At 40.1% G+C, this 22367-nt stretch overlaps 1 protein-coding gene across 3 annotated transcripts in view; it reads right to left on the minus strand.

Moving 5' to 3' along the window:
* Positions 1–5344: 5344 nt before the first annotated feature.
* Positions 5345–22367, minus strand: part of HADHB (hydroxyacyl-CoA dehydrogenase trifunctional multienzyme complex subunit beta) — a 34765-nt gene continuing 17742 nt past the window's right edge. The window contains exons 6-16 of one of the 3 annotated variants that reach the window (XM_034659791.1): positions 19188–19287; positions 15324–15411; positions 13641–13828; positions 13132–13225; positions 12355–12476; positions 9977–10056; positions 9852–9899; positions 8891–8978; positions 8432–8506; positions 7857–8021; positions 5345–5904 (exon numbers count right to left, since the gene is read on the minus strand). In XM_034659791.1, coding sequence (XP_034515682.1) covers positions 5869–5904; positions 7857–8021; positions 8432–8506; positions 8891–8978; positions 9852–9899; positions 9977–10056; positions 12355–12476; positions 13132–13225; positions 13641–13828; positions 15324–15411; positions 19188–19287 — 1084 coding nt within the window. In that variant the 3' untranslated portion in view covers positions 5345–5868. Of the gene's footprint in view, positions 5905–7856; positions 8022–8431; positions 8507–8890; positions 8979–9851; positions 9900–9976; positions 10057–12354; positions 12477–13131; positions 13313–13640; positions 13829–15323; positions 15412–19187; positions 19288–22367 lie in introns of all 3 variants that reach the window. The other 2 variants (XM_034659790.1, XM_011235040.3) reach the window with 2 other exon arrangements.

Here is a 22367-nt window from a genome sequence, read left to right on the forward strand (position 1 = left end):
ATTTCTTCCAGATTACCTAATTTGTTGGCATAAAGTTGCTCATAATATGTTCTTATAATTGTTCATATTTCTTCGGTGTTAGTTGTGATCTCTCCTCTTTCATTCATGATTTTATTTATTTGGGTTCTTTCTCTTTTCTTTTTGATAAGTCTGGCCAGGGGTTTATCAATCATTAATTCTTTCAAAGAACCAGATNTAGTTGCTCATAATATGTTCTTATAATTGTTCATATTTCTTTGGTGTTAGTTGTGATCTCTCCTCTTTCATTCATGATTTTATTTATTTGGGTTCTTTCTCTTTTCTTTTTGATAAGTCTGGCCAGGGGTTTATCAATCATTAATTCTTTCAAAGAACCAGATCCTACTTTCATTGATCTGTTCTACTATTCTTTTGGTTTCTATTTCGTTGATTTCTGCTCTGATCTTTATTTCTCTTCTCCTGCTGGGTTTAGGCTTTATTTGCTGTTCTTTCTCCAGCTTCTTTAGGTGTACGGTTAGGTTGTGTATTTGAGACCTTTCTTGTTTCTTGAGAAAAGCTTGTATTGCTATCTACTTCCCTCTTAGGACCGCCTTTGCTGCATCCCAAAGGTTTTGAACAGTTGTGTTTTCATTTTCATTTGTTTCNGGCTTGTATTGCTATCTACTTCCCTCTTAGGACCGCCTTTGCTGCATCCCAAAGGTTTTGAACAGCTGTGTTTTCATTTTCATTTGTTTCAATTAATTTTTTAAAAATTCTTTAATTTCCTGGTTGACCCATTCATTCTTTACTAGGATGCTCTTTAGCTTCCATGTATTTGAGTTCTTTCAAACTTTCTTCTTGTGATTCAGTTCCAGTTTCAAAACATTGTGGTCTGAAAAATATGCAGGGAATAATCCCAATCTTTTGGTACCAGTTGAAACCTGATTTGTGACCCAGGATGTGACCTATTCTGGAGAATGTACCATGTGCACTCGAGAGGAATGTGTATTCTATTGCTTTGGGATGGATTGTTCTGAATATATCCGTGAAGTGCATCTGGTCCCTTGTTTCCTTGTTGATCTTCTCACCAGATGATCTGTCTGTTGCAGTGAGGTGGGTGTTAAAGTCCCCTACTATTATTATTATCAATGTGTTTCTTTGGTTTTGTTATTGGCTTACATAATTGGCTGCTCCCATGTTAGGGGCATAAATATTTACAATTGGTAGATCTTGTTGGATAGACCCTTTAATTATGGTATAGTGTCTTNATATAGTGTCTTTCCTCATCTTTACAGTCTTTGGTTTAAAATCTAATTTGTCTGATATAAGGATTGCCACCACAGCTTTCTTTTGATGTCCATTAGCATGGTAAATGGTTTTCCACCCCCCTCACTTTCAATCTGGAGGTGTTTTTGGTTCTAAAATGAGTCTCTTGCAGACAGCATATCGATGGGTCTTGCTTTTATATCCAATCTAATACCCTGTATTAGATACCCTGTATTTCTTTTGATTGGGGCATTTAGCCCATTTACATTCATGGTAACTGTTGAAAGATATGAATTTAGTGCCCTTGTATTACCTGTAAGGTGACTGTTACTGTATATTGTCTCTGTTCCTTTCTGATCTATGTTACTTTTGGGCTCTCTCTTTGCTTAGAGGACCCCTTTCAATATTTCCTCTAGGGCTGGTTTGGTGATCACAAATCTTTTAGCTTCTCTTTGTCCTGGAAGCTTTTTCTCTCTCCTATTTTGAATGACATTCTAGCTGGATAAAGTATTCTTGGCTGCAAATTTTTCTTATTTAGCACCCTGAGTATATCATGCCAGTCCTTTCTACAGAGCCATACACTAGATTTTGAGTGTATTTTGGTCTATTAGAAGAAATTGCATCCCAAAATTTTAAAGAAAGTAAAACTATATATATACAAAAATAAGATTAAATACAATGCAGGGATAGAATGTGACTGTAAAAATGAAAATTAAAATAGATTTTCTAAAAGTTGATATAATAAGTTGGTTGAAAAAGGAAAGAAGAAAAATTTAAATAAAAAAAATAAAGAAAATTTAAAATATTAAAGTTGAAAGACTAAAGAATCATGGGGAAAAAGCCATGAATTCTTTGTGCTGTATTCCCCTACTGCTGGAGTTTTGCAGTTCTCATTGATTGGTAAACTTGGTCTTGGCTGGATCTTCTGGGGGAGGGGCCTGTTGTGTTGAGTCTCAAATGTCTTTGCCCCAGACAGAATCGCACTGCCCTTGCCAGGGGCCGGGCTAAGGTATCTGCTTTGGTTTGCTCTCTGTGGCTTTTGTTCCTTAAAGGCTCTCCGCGCAGCTTTAGAGGATGAGAATGAAAACTGTGGCCTCCCAATCTCCAGCCCTGGAGCTGAAAGCTTGGGGGCCCGTTCTTTAGTGCGCCCTCAGGGAAAAGCAGTCAATCGCTCCTGTCTCCCTGGTCTCCAGCCGCACTCTGTGCTCGCACGGCCTGTGACCGAGCGTTTCTATCTCTGGCACACAGCCCAGTTTGGAGTCTCCAAACCCAGCAGATTCAGGCTCCCGTGCCGCTCCTCCCGGGGGAGGAAGGGGAGTCTCCCTGGTTCTGCCACTTGCTGGGCCCCTTACTGGAAGAGCAGGGGCCCGACTGTGCCAGAGATCACGGTTTATGGCCACCCAAAGCTGGGAGCCCACTCCTCGGCTCAGTCTTTGCAGCCAGCTTCCCTGCTCCAATACCTGGGAGCTCTACCGCACTCAGGCACCCCCAGTCTTCCTGTGACCCCGAGGGTCCTGAGACCACACTGTCCCAGTGAGGGTTCCAAACCACCCCCCCCCACCACGGTCTAGCTTCCTGTATATCGCCTCAGATTCACTTCTCTGCACACTACCTTCCAGAAAGTGGTCACTTTTCTATTCGTAGAGTTGCAGCTATTCTTTTTCTTCCATCTCCTGTTGAGTTCGCAGGTGTTCAGAATGGTTTGATGGCTATCTAGCTGAATTCCTGGGACCAGACGAAATTAAGGTCTCCGCCGCCGCCACCTTGGATGCCTCCCTAACCTGTAAGATTTTTCTTGTAACTTCTCAAATTTGGGGGGGGGGGGAATCTACAGAATTATAAGTATTCCTTTTTTTTTTTTTACAAAATATATAACCAATATATGAATTTTTAAGACACCAGAAATAAAAATGTACCTTAACATCAACCAAAATCTCAATTTTTCTAATTTTGTAATTATAGAATAAAAGGACAAAAGAAAAAGGAAAAAACAATCCCTACTATCTCCGAATCTTACCAGCTTTCCACGAATATCCCTTTTCTGTTTCAGAGTCCAGTCCAGGATACCATATTACATTTAGTGGTCATAGCTCCTTAGCTTCCTCTGGTCTGAGTTTCTCATGACCTTGATAGATGACCTTGATTATTTTTTCATGACCTTGATAGTTTTGAACACGGTCAAGTAATTTTAGAATGTTCCTGGATTTGTGTTTGTCTGCTGTTTTCTTATGATCCAACTGGCTTATGGGCATTTGGAAAGAATACGACTGAAGTCAATGTACCCACGGTTACATCGTGCCAGGAGGTATGTGACCCATACCACAGCACTGGTGATGTTAACCCGGGGCACTTGGTTAAGCTAGTGTTTCTCACGTTTCTCCACTGAAAGGTTGCCTTGTTTTCCCTTTTCATGGTCTATTTGCTGGAGGTGAGACATGAAGTCCAGCCCACACTCAAGTGAGGAGGGACATGCTCAGCTTCCTGGGGCAGAGTCTACATATATTATTTGGAATTCTTCTGTATGAAAGATTTCTCTTTTCCCTTAACTGTTTCAGAAAATATTTTATCTCATATGCAGGCATCCTACAAATATACTTAGTTTTGCTTGTTTCTGAACCTTTCCTGTCAACAAGCATTTGTTATTTACAATATTTTGCTATTAAAGAGGAATGGTAGGGCGCCTGGGTGGCGCAGTCAGCTAAGCAGCTGACTCTTGGTTTCGGCTCGGGTCGTGATCTCAGGGTCATGAGATCTAGCCCTGTGTCCGGCTTGCACTCGGTGCAGAGTCCACTTGAGTTTCTCTCTCTCTCTCCACCCCCCCCCAATGCCCTCCCTAGTCTAAAATAAATAAATCTTAAAAAAAAAAAAAAAGCAATGGTGCCACGAACACTCTTGTACATACATGTCTCCTGGTACTTGTGTGCTGGGTCATAGACTGTGTTGTCATTTTCAAATGTACCAGATAACGCCAGACTATTTTCCAAAGTAGTTGTATCAACCTGTATTCTCACCAGCAGTGTATAATAGTTCCTGCTGTTCCACATCCTTATCAACACATGGTATTCTGAGTCCTGTTCATTTCTCCTGGTGGGTATAAAATGGTATCTCATTCTAATACTAATTTTTCTTTACTAATCAGCATCTTCTCATGTTTATTCTCTATTTCTACATTATTTTCTAGAAAATCCTTGTTAATAGCCCCCCTTTTTTACTGAGTTATCTTTCTTCTTCTTGATTTACAGAAATTCTTTATATATCCTGGATCCTTTGAAAGATACATCTACATCATACAGAAAAACACAGATATATCTTTAAGAGAGAGATACAGATCTCCTTTGTAAGAAGTATCTGTATTTTTGCCCCTTTGGTGGCTTGTCTTTCAACTCTATCAAAAGTTATTTCAACATGAACAAATTTATAGATCAATTCCTTTATGATTAGGACTTTAAATATCTTAAGAAACTTCCCTCTCTCCCCAACCTAAGGCCATAGTGGATATTTTTTTAAAGTATTTTTTCTAAAAAATTTATTTTTTTCTAAAATTTTAAGAAAGTTTTTTACCTTTCATATTTATCTAGAGGTGAATTCTGTGATATCTATGTAAATATATTGGTTTTCAGTATTAAAAACTCCCATTATGTTGAAATTACCCATGAAATCATGGGGAAATGATGCTGGGAGTCTCAAATACCCTGTTAAGTGGTTAGTACTTCCTCCTTCACCCAATCTGTCCTAACTAGAGGAGGATTCGGATTGCCCGTGACCTTCATAGATGTAAGCAACATCCACAGAAATGGCCACAACTGAGAGACTGGAGCTTCTTCAAAGCACTAGCATATATTTAGTGCATAATAAAAAGAGTTTTTATTATGTTGATAAATATTTTTAAATTTCTTTACACTTCACTTAAATCCTGGCAAACAGAGACATGTCCAAACAGTGAAATAAATTTACTTCTGTGGAGCAATGGGGGGGAAAGGTGTTATTCTAAAGTAAGACCCTCTTTATACTCCTAGCAGCTTCATGGTTGACTAAGATGGTGAGAAGTTACAAATGAGTAAAGGCAAATCTGCCCCCAAGAGAACCACCTTTTACCTCCAGTAAAAAATAAGGCAAACCGTTTGGCACTTCCTCACTTTATTAAGGTTAACAGGGTACTTATACATCTAAACATTTACTGTAAGTTGTCAGGAACATTTAAACTCTGAATTACCTTTCCATAATTAAGTTTCTTTAGGCACATTGGTTTGTATTTTATAGAAAACACTTGTCTTTAGGTCACAAACAGGAAAGAGTATAATTTGCAAATGTTACAAAGATGATTCCAGATCTCAGCTAACCTCTTCCCCAAATTGCAACCACTCTGGAGTACTTAATGAAAATAGAGACCAAAAACAATTGCTTAAACGTTATCACTATGTGATTCTGGTGACTAAGAAATCCCTGAAAGAGCAGTAAGCCATGATTACTGGAAAGCTCAGAGCACTATAGCAAGGCTTAATTGCAAAGTATTTAACAGAAGGCCACAGATCGTGTTTTCCTAAGAGGAGCTAGGAACTATGGATGTCATTTAGTAATGCATTGGAATGGCATTGCCTAGTGCGAGTGTTGCACAGAAACTCCAGGTCACCTCTTCATTATCTCTTATTTTGGATAAGCTTCCACAATCATAGCATGGCCCTGTAAAGGGGAAAATAAGAGTTCAATTAGAGCAATGGAAGGTGGAAGAATCCAGCCAGTCCCGAGGCAAAAGAGAACAATGTGAAAAGTACAGGCTATAGAGTTTGATCCCAGCTCTGCCTTCCAAACACTGTGATCTGATGTGTGTATGGGGAAAGGGAGTGTTGCTACTGGCATATAGTGGGTAGAGATCACACTAAACATTGTAGAACACAGGGCGCCTGGCTGGCTCAGTTGGTTGAGCATACGACTCTTGATTCCGGCTCAGGTCATGATCTCAGGGTGGTGAGATGGAACCCCAGGCTGGGCTCCGCATTTGGTGGGGAGTCTGCTTCTCTCTCTCTCTCTCTCTCCCTCTGCCCCTGCTCCTGCTGGTTCTCTCTCTAAAAATAAATCAATAAATCTTAAACAAAAACAAAAAACTCATCCTACAACGTAGAATACAACCCCCCGACCACAAAGAATTATCTGGCCCAAAATGTTAACAGAGCCAAAGCTGGGAAACCCTACTCTAGAACCAAAATGCCGGATCCCTTCTCTAATCTCCTGGTCGTGTTTGTATCAGGCATTCGGCTCTTGATGAAACAATGCCAAGTTCAATCTACTTTCTAAGGTACATCATCTCCTCTCTCTGTCACCATACTATAAAATTCTAGAAAAAAAGGTACTGGGTGGTATTATCCGTTCCTCCACAAAAGTATCCACTATTGTGTTATACTCTGTGTGGTAGATGAACTATCAGGGAACACACACTCAAAACCACAGGACACTCAACTATGTGGACCACCCACTCTGCACAGTACCAGGCACTGGTTATCTCCCTCGGTTAAGCCTGGCACTGGAAGATAGAAGGGAAGGCTCCAGTCCTGACTATGGTTTTCCGTGGCTGAAGTTTCACAGACTGAAAAATGCTTTTCATCATGTAGTCCAAAATGCCCCAACCTACAAATAACTGACCTCTTACTTCTTCAAAGTTTCTGAGGCAACCCATATATAGAGGTTTTTAAGTGTAAGATGTTTAAACTTTTACATAGCTTATTCATCTTGATTAGCAACAGAAAGTTTCTGTGATCTGGAAGAAAACCAAATCTGTTTCCATTAGGGTTAGGGGGGGAAAAAAAAGGAGATTATAATTAGACCTCCTTCTGGATTTTATCCCCAGAATGAAATGCTGCAGCAGGCAGTAAGCTGTGTCCGCAGCACAAGTAAGGCCAACGAAAGAAATCCAGAGAATACAAATCCCCCAGTAAACAGCAGTAAGTCATCCAGAAGTAAATACATTCTCCAAGTAAGGTACAGTTCAGTTTTCAAGAATGATCATTTACTTCTTGGAGAGATTTTATAGATAAGGTCTCACGGTGACTAGATAAATGAGTAAATTTTATTAAAGAAGAAAATACATCAAAATGTTAATGATAGTGTCTGCTGAAGGGATTATAGGTGATTCTAATTCTTTTCTGTATACTTTTTGTACTTTCTATAATGAGGTTGTATTCCTTTTAAAAATAAAAAATATAGGGGCACCTGGGTGGCTCAGGTGGTTAAGCATCTGACTCTCGATTTTGGCTCAGGTGAGATCGAGCCCCACATCGGGCTCTGCGCTCGGCACAGCATCTGCTTAGGATTCTCTCTCTCTCTCCTTCTGCTCCTCCCCCCAACTCCCGCGCTCTCTCTCTCTCAAATAAATAAAATCTTAAATAAATAATATAAACATTATTTTAGGAATAGAAATAGCTTGGGTTTAAAAACCAACTTCCTTCCAAAATATTATCAGAATTAAAGTTGTACCCTCTTCCCCTCAAAATAGGCTGTTTTTTTCCTAGTTGTCTGTCATCAGAAATATTGCTCTAAGGGTGTTTCAAAGTTAACTAAATGAAACATGCTCATATAAGCCTGTTTTGTTTCCAAGAAAATGACTTTCCAGAAGCCTCTATGAGGCTGCTGCGACGTACCTGCCCACCAGCTGCACAGGCAGCCACTAAGCCATATTGGCCTCCCTCCTTCCGCAATCTGTTGGCAGCTGCCATGACCAACCGGCAGCCAGTAGCTCCAAATGGGTGTCCCAGGGACAGCGATCCACCCCAGTTGTTAAACTTCTCCAGAGGAGGTGACCCAACCTGGCTCCCACAAAACAGACACAAATATAATGATGAGTTAACTTAAGACTCAGGCCAGGCTCTTACCAATAGGAAGGTAACAGAGACTGAGAAAATGACTAACTTAAGACCCATTACATATTATTTTACTATAAAGAAAGAAATTCTAGGTCAATTCTGAAAGCCTTGGACCATTTATTTTTCATCTAACTCCAGAATTGGAAGAACGAAAGACAACCTAGATTTTACTTTCATTTTTTCTAAAGATTTCCAAGAATTATTTTTCAACTACGAAATAAATATATTTAATGTAATATAAAATTCTTCATAAGAAGGAGCAGCCTCCCCTTCATATTTTTATTAGCAGCCAACTACACTCCAAATACTACAGTGCTTTGGAAATTCAATCATACTTTTAGTCAAACACTTACCTTGGTTTTTCTACCCATGTAGTTTTGTGCAAACCAATCAGAATCCATGGCTTTAAAATTAGCCAAAATCTGACCCTACAAGGGAAAGGACCTTGTTATTAATGTCCCTTGCCATTAAAGTTGAGCAAATCCTTCAGTTTTTAGTAAAATTTTCCTAAGGAAACATTTTGCTACTTTCCAAAGGCCTCTAAGAGATCGCCTCAAAAGGTAGGGCTTCAAACTGTACCACTGGATTCCCTCCCCTTATGCCCCTTCCAACAGTGCAGGTCAGTACTCCAAATATAAAGCTCTCCTTGTGTTTTACGCACATCATAAGCCACACCTGGATCTCCCACACAAACACAGACTACATTTTTTATGGTTACAATCCTTTGATATGCATCTTTTAAGTGACTTACTGAGAATGCCTCATGAAATTCAAAAGCATCAATATCATNATGCATCTTTTAGGTGACTTACTGAGAATGCCTCATGAAATTCAAAAGCATCAATATCATTCATTGTCAATCCTGCCTTTTCCAGAACTTTTGGAGTAGCATATGTTGGTCTAAAAAGAAAAAATAAGTAATATGTTAAGAATTTTAATTTTTAACCTAGGAACTCCTTCTTCCCCAAGCTGAGTTTTACATAAGGTATTATAATACCTTTCACTTATTCACTGATTCTACTGTACAAACATTAAGGGTATATTCCGGAGTCAGGGATACAGTTAACAAACAAACTCTGGAAGAGAAGGACAAACAATGTGAAGAACCAGAAAAACATACAGTACAGAGGGCAGAGCATAGGGAAGAGTGTGGCTAGTTTGAAGGACATGATGGAGGCTAGTGAGGGGGAAGAGCCGTGAGGGAAGGGGAGACAATCTAAATATGAGGAAGCTTTTATAAAATGCTATTATGAAGACTGTGTAGCAATATGAAGAAATAGTTCTGACACCTTAATGAAAAAAAGAATACAGGACTGTATATATAAGTAGAAATGTATAAGAAAAAATAAAAAAGGATCCAAAACTGTAAAATGATTTACCAACATAAAGGAATATTTTTTAAGAATCACGCAAACACACACACACACCCAAAGGGGGGAAAAGAATCCAACGCACAAAAATAATTAGGAACTCAGAACTCAATGTACTTTATTTTAATTATTGTATTGTATTTAAATTTTGTTAGTTAACATATACTGCAATATTGGTTTCTGGAGTAGAATTCAGTGTTTCATCACTTACATACAAACCCTGGTGCCATTCACAAGTGCCCTCCTTGATCCCCATCCCCCATCTACCCATCCCCCACCCACGTCCCTCGAGCAACCCTCAGTTTGTTCCCTATCAGAACTTAATGTACTTTAAAATCTATATAATAAATGTGGGTAATCAAATCCTTTCGATTATAGCCCAAGGATATACACTGCTACCTACCCAAGTAAAAGTTGATCTTTTGGATCCTGAGACACATACACAAAATCCCTAGGTGAAAAACAGAGGGGTTAGCTCCAGGAATGAAATAAAGAAACTGAGGCAATTTATTTGAACATGTACCTTACCTCAAATATGCCTTCGGCTTATAACCCATGGCCAGAGCTTTTTCCTCTGCCATAATCAGCATTGCAGACGCACCATCAGTCTGAAATGTTAAGAACAATAATGTTAAATTCTTCAGCCCTTCTGGAAGTCTCTGTATGTCTTCTATGTAGGGTTCCTGAATCTCCCAACTAATTAAACTTACACAGAGATTTTATGTAACAGAACTTTTTCCATTTTATCCATCATTAATTCACAATTCAAACACACACTGACTCATTTTTCAAGGAAGAGGGTAGAAGAACCTGTTCAAAAGCACCACAATTATCAAAATGGACGAAGAGAATAGGTAACTTTAGGAATATGTATTCGTAAAAAACTTAGGCCAAAAGATTTGTGCTTTTGGCACAGAATATAAGAAGCTTTGTGAATTAAAACAATCTCTCATTTACTTACTTATTTTTACATTTTATGGACTGTTTCTGAGCTGCCTCCTGCCTGTGGAAGGAAACACAGGCTTCGAGGTGATATGGAAGAAGAAACAGGGAGGCAGCTGCGAACATCAGAACCATGGTCTTCCCTCCTTGGACACACCCCATATGCTTTTTCCCAACTGACGATCAAGAAGTTCAGAGATAAAGAGCTACCACTGAAAAAAAACCCTTTACCATGACTTCGAAAGAGCTCAAAAACAACAACAACAAAAAAACCCCCAAAAAACCCAAAATCCAAAATTCACTACTTAAGAGTTTGTAATATCAAAACAATTTCTACCACATTCTACAATATTTTTATAACTCAGTAACCCTGAAGAGACTAAGGAGCTACCACCAACAGAGGGGCCATAAAGCTTGGAAACATAGAGGACTATATACAATAAATGGTTTAGGGACATTTCCTTACGATAATGTGCCGCTGTGCCAAGCTGCAATGAATGTGGTGCATGAACACATTTCCTAAAACCCACGTATCCGTGATGTGCTGCCTCTGATGATGTGTTTCTGACTTTCACTGAATAAACCTGCACCTTTAGCATACCCCAGAAGTAATGAGGGGAGTCAGATCCGGCAAGAGTAGAGCCCACCCCGTACAGCCCTATCATTCAATTTGGTTTTGGAAATGATTATCTACTCAGTCCGTCACCACTCAGGCTTAACGGGGTGGGGGGGGCGTGCACCCTCCTGCTGGAACCACTCCAAGAGTGGGTATTAAGTAGTCACTTAACAAAGTCAAATATGTCAACATGTGCCCATGTTTCCAGACTTTGTGTCCAGGTAGGGAAGATATATTGTAAAAGACACACTGACCAGCTGGACTGTATCTAGAAGACTACACCCCAAGGTAGGAGAAGAGAAATCACATCCTATAAGCAGAAACAGAATCCATAGGGATGTTTAATTAAGGAGGAGTCGAAAAAACAAGGAAGGATATGAAGCTATACGCTGATTAGCAAAACGACAACGACAAAAAATGAGGGTAGATATATGTATTCCATATGTTCATAAGAAAATGCTTATAGAAACTGCTTATAGGAAAGTAACATGGGGGCCAGTAGAAAGCATCATTTTCTTTTCTTTTTTTATTTGAGAGAGACAGACAGAAGACACACACAAACGCATCCGAGCACAGGTGGGAGGGGTAGAGGGAGAGGAAGAGACAGAATCTCAAGCAGACTCTGTGATGAGCACAGAGCCTGACGCAGGACTTGATCCCATGACCCCGAGATCAGGATCTAAGCCAAAACCAAGAGTCAGACGCTTAACCAACTGTGCCCCCTAGGTGCCCTGAAAGCATCATTTTCTAACAATCAGAGCTAGAAGAGGTATCTTGTCACTCTCTCTGCCTACTTTCCACGTCTTATATAACTCCTCAAATTCATATCCTATGTTCTAATCAAGCTTTTCCCAAAAGAAACCCTTGCTCTCATACCTCCTTGCCATTCCCTTTGCCTAAAATGCATTTATTGAATTCCTGAATTGGCTTGTACCCTCCCTTCAGGATTTGCAGCTCACCTGCCACCTCCTCCGAGGAGCCTCTCAAACGCCTCCTGTCCGTGTCTTCTCCGTGAGCCTATGCTCGCAGCCACCACCGCACCTTCTCGCTCCATTACAATCACTGGCCTTTCTAACCCCGCTGCCTGGCACAGCTGATCAGTTTTCTGACTGGTTAAACGCCTGAACAGAATAGCTTTTTGTATCAGAATGGAGGCTGGATCAGGTGACTCCAAAGGCCTTAAAACTAGGATTCTATTTTTTTAAATGATTCCATTTTAATATTTTTCTAATGAATTAACTGTATTTTTACCCCTCTATTCATGATGCATACAAATAGATTTACTGTGGATTTTTCTGTTGAGAGCCCAAAAGTACGAGTCACTAGGACACATATCACACACAGTTACCAGGAAAGAAGAATTTGCAGCTGTCACTGTGCCATAGGGCTTGATGAATGCAGGTTTTAGTTTGGCCATCTGCTCCAGAGAAGAAGGACGAATGCCATTATCTTTGGTGACTGTATCTTTTCCTATAAAAACATGAGCTTTTTAACTCCTTATGTATCTTCGATAGAGTAATATGTTCTAAAAACTACGACAAATAAAATGCAAACCACACCTACTTATTAAAAAGAAAGTCTCTTACAGTCATCAAGATATTATCAAATTTAAAACTATATTTTTTTTTTTTAGATTTTATTCTTTTTAAGTATTCTCTATGCCCAACATGGGGCTCGAACCTACAGCCCCAAGATCAAGAGTCACATGCTCTACCAACTGAGCCAGCTAGGTGCCCCTAAACTATACTCTTAAGACACCTGGGAAATAATCTAAATGTTCTAACAAAAGAAGGACACCCTACTTATGATATTCATTCATATTTGGCAATTTTATACAGAAATCATATGAATGAAGAGTTTTTAAAACAGGGATATACATAAGAACTAAAATATAGCAGGAAGACCTCAAAGCAGACTCTTAGAAAAACCTCTCTTTTTGAAATGTTAACCTATTGTTACAACATAAACTGAAACTTGAGTCCATGTTTAAGAGTGACTATTCTGGAAACAGAACCAATATACTTACTGAAAAGTCATTTGGGGCTTTTGGAGTTTTAGAAGCAATTCAGAACTCCCTAACAAGTGGCACAAAGCATTCTTTACAAAGTTGAGCAAACCATTTTACCTGGTACTTTGAAGGGCACAACATCAGACAGGAGTCCTTCATCCTGCGCCTTCTTGGCCAGGCTGTGTGAGCGCAGGGCATACTCATCCTGGTCCTGTCGAGAAACAGCGAAGGCGGCGGCCAGCCGGTCTGCAGAGTGGCCCATAGTCTCACTAGTGGAGAACTCAGCCACTGCAGGGAGCTGGGAAAGGAGCCACACAGGATCAGGTATGCTGTCAACAGGTGTTCTACCGCACCTCGGGTTATCTGGGGAAGTCAATCAAGACCAAGATGGGAGAAGCTTTCTGTAAGCAGGGCATCTCCGAGGAGGGCTCACAAATTCAAATTTTCTGACCATAATCTTTTTTTTTTTTTTTCCATCTTGAGCAAATAATGACCCCTTCCCTGTAATTAACAGAATCAGCAACTACTAGAGCATAACTGACCCTTGCTGTCTTACCTAATTCTACATCTTTGTAGTGGGATGCTCTGAAAAAACACAGGTCTTTTATAGGAGTTCACAATCTTACCTCAGGTGCTAGGAAATTCAGTCTGAATTTCGAGAATAAAGACAGTCGCTGACCCAGAGTCTTGGCCTTATTGAGCTCAAGCATCATTTTCCTCATTTTCCTTGAATGACGAATGGGGACATCAGACATTAACTCTACACCACCGGCCACAATCACATCAGACTGCCCAGAAGCAATCAAGCCAATACCTACAGGGCACAGGCAACACGTATATGAACATTTTTTGCAGAAATTAACAGACCACTGATAATTTAAGCTTCTTCATTAAAAAACTGTATGACGGTCATCTGTAATTAAGCTTTTCATCTTTTTTTTAAAAAAGATTTTATTTATTTTAGAGAGAGTGAGCGAGCATGAGCAGGGGAGAAGAAAGGGCAGGGGAGAGAAAAACAGACTCTCAAGCAGACTCCCCACTGAGCATGGAGCCTGACATGGCGCTCGATCCCATAACCCGAAGATCATTACCTGAGTTGAAACCAAGAGTTGGAAGCTTAACTGACTGAGCTACCCAGGCGCCCTGCTTCTCATCTTTTCAAAGAGACTGAGATAATTTTTTTGAATGAGTAAAACTATATTCAATGAACTAAAGAAAAACAAGTTTCATTAGGCCATATGGACATGAGCTTCTGGAAATATCCATTGGACCAACTCTCAAACAAATCATATTCTATACCAAAACATTCTTAAGATTTTATAAACTCCCAGCTTCAGTTTTCAGAAAGATTTTTTCCCCCTACAATGGGAATTTCTGCTATAAGCTTGAGAAAGTCTGCCTTTCGAAGCTGTGAGGCAGCCCTCCATCATCTTTATGACCACTGGCAAGTATTCTGTTCCTTTATCTATGAGTTGTCACATGCTTCATAGAACAGTGAATGCCCCCACTCACTGCATTTGGCATCATTCTCTGCCACTCATGAGGCGGGCTGCCCTAGCTGGCCTTCATGTTATTAAGAGAGCACACGATTATGACATCTTTCAGGTTTCCTGAATTTTCACAAGAAGGACCGATGCTACAAAATGTCCCACGATTTTGCTAAGGTCTGTTAGGAGAATCTGCAACTAATTACAAAAATGCCACGGGTGGGGAGAAAGGAGAAGAGCTGTATTACAGCAGTGATTCATCACTAGGGCCGCAATCCTCACAGGGGAGTATGACATTAGAATCACCTAACTTTAAAACCTAGCAGGTTATAAATTATTCATGCCTCAAAGCACCCTCCTAGAGACATACTTTTCTAGCTGATAATCCCTGCTGTGGCCAGCCACATCACTGATGGAGAAACTACATGAATGGCCATGTCCCTCAGGTACAAAGAGAAAGAAAAAGGTTGAGAACTTCTGTCAAAAATAAAAAATGTTAAATGTGACCTTATTTTTTTAAAAAGACACGAATTTAGAAATCTTTGCTAATCACTGACTTCTGTTAAGAGTACTTCTTTATGGGGTGCCTGGGTGGCACAGTTAGGTGTCCACTCTTGGGTTTCAGCTCAGGTTGTGATCTCAGGGTCTTGGGATCGGGCCCTGCGCTCAGCGTGGAGTCTGCTTGAGACTCTCTCTCCCTCTCTCTCTGCCCCTACCCGCCACGTGCTCTCTGTCTCTCTCTCTCCAAAATAAGTAAAATAAATCTTAAAAAAAACACTCAAGAAGAATTAACCTGTACCTTCTGTTTTCAAGTGAACACACCTGTGGTCATGGCTTGGTTGGCAGAGATGCAGGCCATGGTGACGGTGTGAGCAGGAGTCTTGTCAGAGAAGCCAGCTCCGAGGGCAGCCTTCAGGAAATACACAAATGAAATGGTCACTTCTAAAGAAAGTACTACCTGGAATTGACGCTTTGAGCACCACTTCTCTCTGTGGTGAATCAGGAAACCCTTTTGAAGTTAATATTCTAGAGTAATATTTAGAATAAAATTAAGGCCATCACAGAAATGGCTTACTCATTTTTCATCTAGCCATTAACTGACAAACACTGCAAAATTCTTGAGAGCTGGTGTCTAGTGTGGTAAACAGGCTACAACACCCTTCTATGTCACCTAATTTCTTAGCCAAGCTTTGTTCCAAGCCTTCAAGGATGTCAATATATAATCTGACTTTAAGTTTTCAAATAAAGTAAACCTGTTAAAATACAGCTGATGAAATGATGAAACATATAGTGGAGTAGAATCCTCATAAACTCTGTTCCTACAGTCGAAAGGGTTAGTGGCAAAGCACAAGTCATCAAACCAGAAGGTGAAAGTGATTTCTGAAGTACCGACCACTCATAAACAGAATTCCCACTCAGGTCCCTCCCTGCTCTCTGCTCATTCCTCTTACTGTCAGTTGGTCTATCTCAGCAACCAACTCATACTCCACGTACCACACTGTAGTGCCAACACAAAGTCAAACTCGAAAACTTGCCAATACACAGGAGTTCAAGCTGATGAAAGAAACTTTGCAAAACTGCCTGAGCCCCAAGTGACACTCTGACAAACAAGGGTGAGACCAGGTAAACAACTGGAAAAAGAGAAAGCTGTCCAGCATGATGACGTAACAGGTGCTTCAGAAGAGAATAATTTGATGGGTCTTGACAAGTACCGAGAAGCTTCATTAATCTTGCAAAATGGCCTCTATCATGATGGCACAGTATGAGTCATACATGAAATGAGGACATCTATTACTTCATTGTGCTATTAATTGGGGAAATTATGCTGCTAAAAAAATATATCAATGTCTGATTCCATTTCTGCATATGTAAAAAATTAATGGATAGCTAGAATATTTTTATAATATTAAAGTTACACTTTAAAAATAATGCTCTCACTGTCCCCCGACCAACCACCACCACTATTTACCATGAGATCTGGGTTCCCATTAGAGGAACGGCCCTTTTCTGAAACTATTTAACTAGCCTCAGAATACAAGATCTCCTATAATCTGCTAAAATAAACATGTTTCTAAAGTCTGGATTAAGGAAGCTCCGTATTTCTTTTTTTTTAAGATTTTATTATTTATTTGAGAGAGACAGAGAGCACACGCAGGGGAGGGGCAGAGGGAGAGGGAGACCCGCTGAGCAGGGAGTCTGATATAGGCTCCATCCCAGGACCCTGAGATCATGACCTGGGCTAAAGTCAGACAACCAACTGAGCCACCCAGGCACCTGAGGCTCCATGTTTCTTCACTGATTTTTACTATTATACTTACATGCCCTATATACCATCATCTGTAGAAATACAAGTGTGTCACAGTAGTGCATATGCAACATAACCTTATTCTGGTCTTTCTAGGTAGGCTTGATACTAAGTGCCCCACCTACTTTGCTGAAAACTACTCTGGCACTGGCAATCAGCCTCTCAATTTAGACCAAATTCAAAAGGAACAAAGCAGCAAATCTCCAGGGGGCAGAACAGGACAACACACCAGTGGGGCAAGTGGAAAGGGCGCTGAGGTCGCTATGGCCTCATCCTCACAAGGTCCTTTCTAGCATGTGTTACACCCTTGGCCCCAGTTGGCTCTCAGGACTGAAAGAGCTTTAAATAGAAGTGGTTTCTGGTGAACCTTGTCCACACACTTCTATTTAAAGCTTGAACAGCTCTCAAGGCAAGCCTGTGCTCTGGATGGTACACCAAGGGAAAAGGGGGAAGATGCCTTTTCGTTAAGCAGAAGAGCAGGGAAATAAACACAGGTCTTTCAGTAAAGTCAGGTTCATGGGAACTCAGCATCAGAACCTTTAGGATTTCCCCCAAAGTTATTAATACAGGTAACAGGTCCTTAAAAAGCTCTCTGGCTGGAAGTCACATTAGCTTTTAAGTTACGATACAACCGTAGAGACATATTCATAACATATTCCCCCAACGCCGCCTTTCCCTGTAGCCACCACAAAAATCACCCGGACTGCAATGCAACTGGTATTAGGACAGGGCAGGGAGAGGGAAGCTGCCGCTGGTCAATTAATGGCTGAGATGTGCAGACAGATAGAAAATTTTCAGATAAAATTTAGGGAAAAAACTATGGCTTTAAGTATTAGGATAGACTAGAAATACTGAGAAAATTAAAATACTCTATTTACTTTTTAAGTGCTCTTATAAGTGCCATTTTTTTCAGAATATAAAGTCGAATATGCAATATGAAGAGCTTGATGCAATTATAAAATTATCATATTTGACACAGTTAGAAATGTGAAAGCCCACGAAAAACCAAAAAAACCAGGATGGGGAGGGAAAAAAAACCCTTTCTGTTCTTAATTCTTTCCCACCTCCCTAACATTATACAGTTGATTTTGTGGGCTTAAGGAATGCCAGGCCTTCAACAACGTTAACATTTACTGGCAGGTAAAAATGTGGGGCAGAACCAGTATTTTCAGTGCTGCTCATTTTCCCTCTTCCCGACTGACAGTGATGTGAATCATCGCCCCTACCACTATACTGAGCATGGTAATATGGCAGGCCCAATACTAGAAATAAAGAAAATGCTTAGCACACTGAAATGTGCTTTGGAGTCAACTTTATCCAAATAATCACTTTCAAATTGAAACAAAGCCCAGAAGATGTGTTTGGACTGTTCACTATGAAATGCCTGTATGATAGGTCACGGAAGTTCCAAGGTCTGTTATTACCTTGGTTGCCACCAATAAACACTACCTGGAGCTGTGCCAACTAGGGTAAAAGTAAACGCCTGTGAACTCATTTAAAAAAACAACACCCTATGTGTCACCTAGTTAATGGGAATAAATGAATAAGCACGGCTACCTCCAACAAAAACCAAGTTACGAAATAAGTTCTTTGCACAATGTTGAAATTTTAAGTTAATTAGTAGCCACGATAACATACTAAAAGTCACATTAGCCATACTTTGCCATACTATATTATCCTAAGAGAAAGGACAAATGAACATATAGCCCAAAGCAGCTCAAATAATCGATCTGATTTATAGTATAGGATAAATATATACTAGTATAGTATATATCATTTGATTTATACTATAACTCTGTTAAGTATTAAATAACATTCGTTATTCAAATTGTAAAATCACATCTGAAGTCAAATATAGCTTTTTTTTTTTTTTTAAAAGATTTGTTTATTTGACAGAGATAGAGACGGCTAGCGAGAGAGGGAACACAAGCAGGGGGAGTGGGAGAGGAAGAAGCAGGCTCATAGCAGAGGAGCCCGATGTGGGGCTCGATCCCATAACGCCAGGATCACGCCCTGAGCCGAAGGCAGACGCCCAACCGCTGTGCCACCCAGGCGCCCCTGAAGTCAAATATAGCTTTAATGAGGGGCACCTGGGTGGCTCAGTCAGTTAAGCATCTGCCTTCGGCTCAGGTCACGATCTCAGGCTCCTGGGATAGAGCCCTGTGTCAGGCTCCTTGCTCAGTGGGACATCTGCTTCTCCCTCTCCCTCTGCCCCTCCCCCTGCTCCTACTCTGCCTCTCTCTCTCAAATCAATTAAAATACACACATATAGATATAGCTTTAATGAATTTGAATAATGTAAAAAAGTAATTCTGTTAACTGAAATTCAAGTTGATTTGCCTATCAATCTCTTGGAACAATATGAAGTTTGTTTTACTCACCTCTCTAGCCACATTGCTAGTTTTCACTTCCTGTATAACTGTGCCAAAGATGATATAATCAACAACATCCTTTGGGACATTGGTCCGATGTAGCAAACCCCTGAGAGAAGTTCAAAGCAAAAACACATTTCACGCACCAAGACAGTGCCATAGGTCATAAGATAAAACACTGTACTTCTTTTAAAAGGTTAATTTTGAATTTAAAAGAGTAGAGACTATATCTTTTCCTGAATTCAACAAGCATGTGGCACCTTATCAAAGAAGAAATGAATAAATAAGTGATTTAAAAAGTCAACATTTAGGGACCGCAGGGTGGCTCAGTCGGTTGCGTGTCCGACTCTTGATTCCAGCTCAGGTCACGATCTCAGGGTTGTGAAATCCAGCCCTGCGTCGGGCTCTGTGATCACCGTGGAACCTGCTTGGGATTCCTTCTCTCCCTTTACTTCTGCTTCTGCCCCTACCCTGCTCATACACGTGCTCTCTCAAAATAAATAAATAAAATCTTTTTTAAAATAAATAAGTAAAAAGTCAACAGTTGATGTTCAATTGGTAGAGAAGTTAAATACAAAGAATCAAAAATAATTTGGAGGGGCGCCTGGGTGGCACAGCGGTTAGGCGTCTGCCTTCAGCTCAGGGCGTGATCCCGGCGTTGTGGGATTGAGCCCCACATCAGGCTCCTCTGCTATGAGCCTGCTTCTTCCTCTCCCACTCCCCCTGCTTGTGTTCCCTCTCTCGTTGGCTGTCTCTATCTCGGTCAAATAAATAAAATAAAATAAAAAAATCTAAAAAAAAAAATAATAATAATAATAATAATTTGGAAAAAGATAAGACAGATACATAAACACAGTAATGTTAGTAGGAACCTAAGTTTCGATCAAAAGAGAAAAGAGAGACAGATATAAAATCAAAGAGTTGAAGTAAAATAGCAGGTATATTAAATTTAAATTTGGAATATCAATATAAACACATGATTTATTTGTGTGTGTGTGTGTGTGTGTGTGTGTGTGTGTGTGTGTGTGTACTTGTCTAGCTCTGCCCACCAATAGAGACTAGAAGCAATAACACTCCAGTCTCTAGCAGGAATAGAATGAGCACATCTTGAACTCAGACTTGGTTTTTCTTTTTTTCTTTTTTGGTGCAAAATGGTGGTTTTATTAAAGCATGGGGACAGAACCCTTGGGCAGAAACAGCTGCTGTCCCCGGGGTTGTAAGGGGTGGCTGATTATATACTTAGGAGTTGGAGGAAGGTAAGGAAAAAGGGAGGTTTCAAAAGAAAAGAACTTTCATGCTGAAGAGAACCTTGTTTTCCCCTCTAGCAAGACATCAACATTAAGATAGTTGGGAGATTCTTGGATGAATTTCACACACACACACACACGTTCCACCCAGCAGTGGGGGGTTGAGGGGGCAGGTTGCAGGGTGTAGAGATAAAACGTGTGAGCTTCAAAAAGAATAATGACTAAGATTAGTTATAACACAATAAATAATATGGGTCACCTGGACGGCTCAGTCGGAGGGGCATGCAACTCCTGATCTCGAGGTTGTGAGTTTGAGCCCCATGTTGGGCACAGAGATCACTTAAATAAAATCTTAAAAAAACAAAAATAAAACAACACAAAAATTCATGTCTTCATCACTAGAAAAAAAGAAAAAAAAGAAAGGGAGGGAGGGAGGGAGGGAAAGAACGAAAACTGCTCTTTATAGAAAAATACCAGCCAGGGGCACCTGGGTGGCTCAGTTGGTTGAATGTCTGCCTTTGGCTCAGGTCGTGATCCCCCCGCATCGGGCTCCCTGCTCAGTGGGGAGTCTGATTCTCCCTCTCCTTCTGTCCCTCTCCCTGCTCGCTGGCTCTCCCACTCTCTCAAAATCGTAAAAACAAAATACCAGCCAATAAATGCAGGAGGAGTAACAGAATTAGAAAAATCACAAATTTGTAACCTCTAATGTAATAACTGACCCAGGCAAAAACATCAATGAATGCTAAAACCACTTGGTGAGAGACTGTTGGGGAACATGGTGCTACCATATCACTTTACAGAGATAACTTACTAATTGCAAAACAAAACAAAAAAAAATGTACCTTTAGGAATCAAAGACCTGGCAGTCTGACCATCATGACTGAGTGGCTAGATTCAGCATCATACACCATGTGCCTCCTGACATGACAGAATACCATGTGCTTTACCCACAGAGCATCCTTACCGAAACATGTTTAACCTGAATCTAATAAGCAAGCCTCTAGAACTCATTTCCAGTTAATAGGAAATTCAAAAGGGAAGTTAAATATCACCAAGAAGAAACATGCAGAATATGGGACATTCTACGGGAAGGTAGACTTTTCAAAAAGTCATTGTCATGTGGGGCGGGGAAGGGGGGGGGAAGAAAACGTTCTAAGTCAGAGACTAAAAGAGTCGTATATCCATTTGTAATGTGAACCTCAACTGGGTCCTGATTTGGAGGGAGGAATACTACTCAAAGAAAAGACATTCTTGGAACAATTATGGGGGATTTGACTATGAACTGAACATTAGAAGTAATGGAATCATCTTTATTGTCTTAGCCACAGTAATGACATCCCAGATAGCAGAGAAGATCCTTATTCTTAGGAAATAAACACTGGAGTATTTCAGGCTGAAGTTTCAAGATGTCTGCAACTTACTGTCAAATGCTTCAAACAACATAGATACAACAAATATGGCAAAACGATTAACAATGATTAAATCTGGGTAGGAGGTTTTTAGGTTTTCACTGTATTATTCTTTCAATTTTATTGTAGATTTGACAGTTTTTAAAACAAAAAGTTGTGGAAAAACTTGCAAAGCACCAGTCTGGGATCATAATCAGAAATGGCACCAACATCAGAAATAGGAAAACAAGTTGGCTTTAAGGAAAAGATAATTTTTCTTTTTTTAATTTTTATTTTTTTGAGTAGGCTCCACACCCAACACAGGGCTTGAACTCACAACCCTGAGATCAAAAGTCACATGTTCTACCAATTGAGCCAGCCAGGAGCCCTGATAATTTTTATTTTTGATATGCTATACTTGAAGTGTCTAAGAAAAGAGGTCAAACTCAGAGATTTGGGAGTTCTCCACAGAAAAAAATAAAGATCAAGTAGATGAGATTTTTTTTTTTTTTTAAGGAAAAGCACGTATACAAAGAAATGCAATGCTGTAAGAA

The sequence above is a fragment of the Ailuropoda melanoleuca genome, chromosome 4, assembly GCF_002007445.2.
Source record: "Ailuropoda melanoleuca isolate Jingjing chromosome 4, ASM200744v2, whole genome shotgun sequence".
Lineage (NCBI taxonomy): Eukaryota > Metazoa > Chordata > Mammalia > Carnivora > Ursidae > Ailuropoda > Ailuropoda melanoleuca.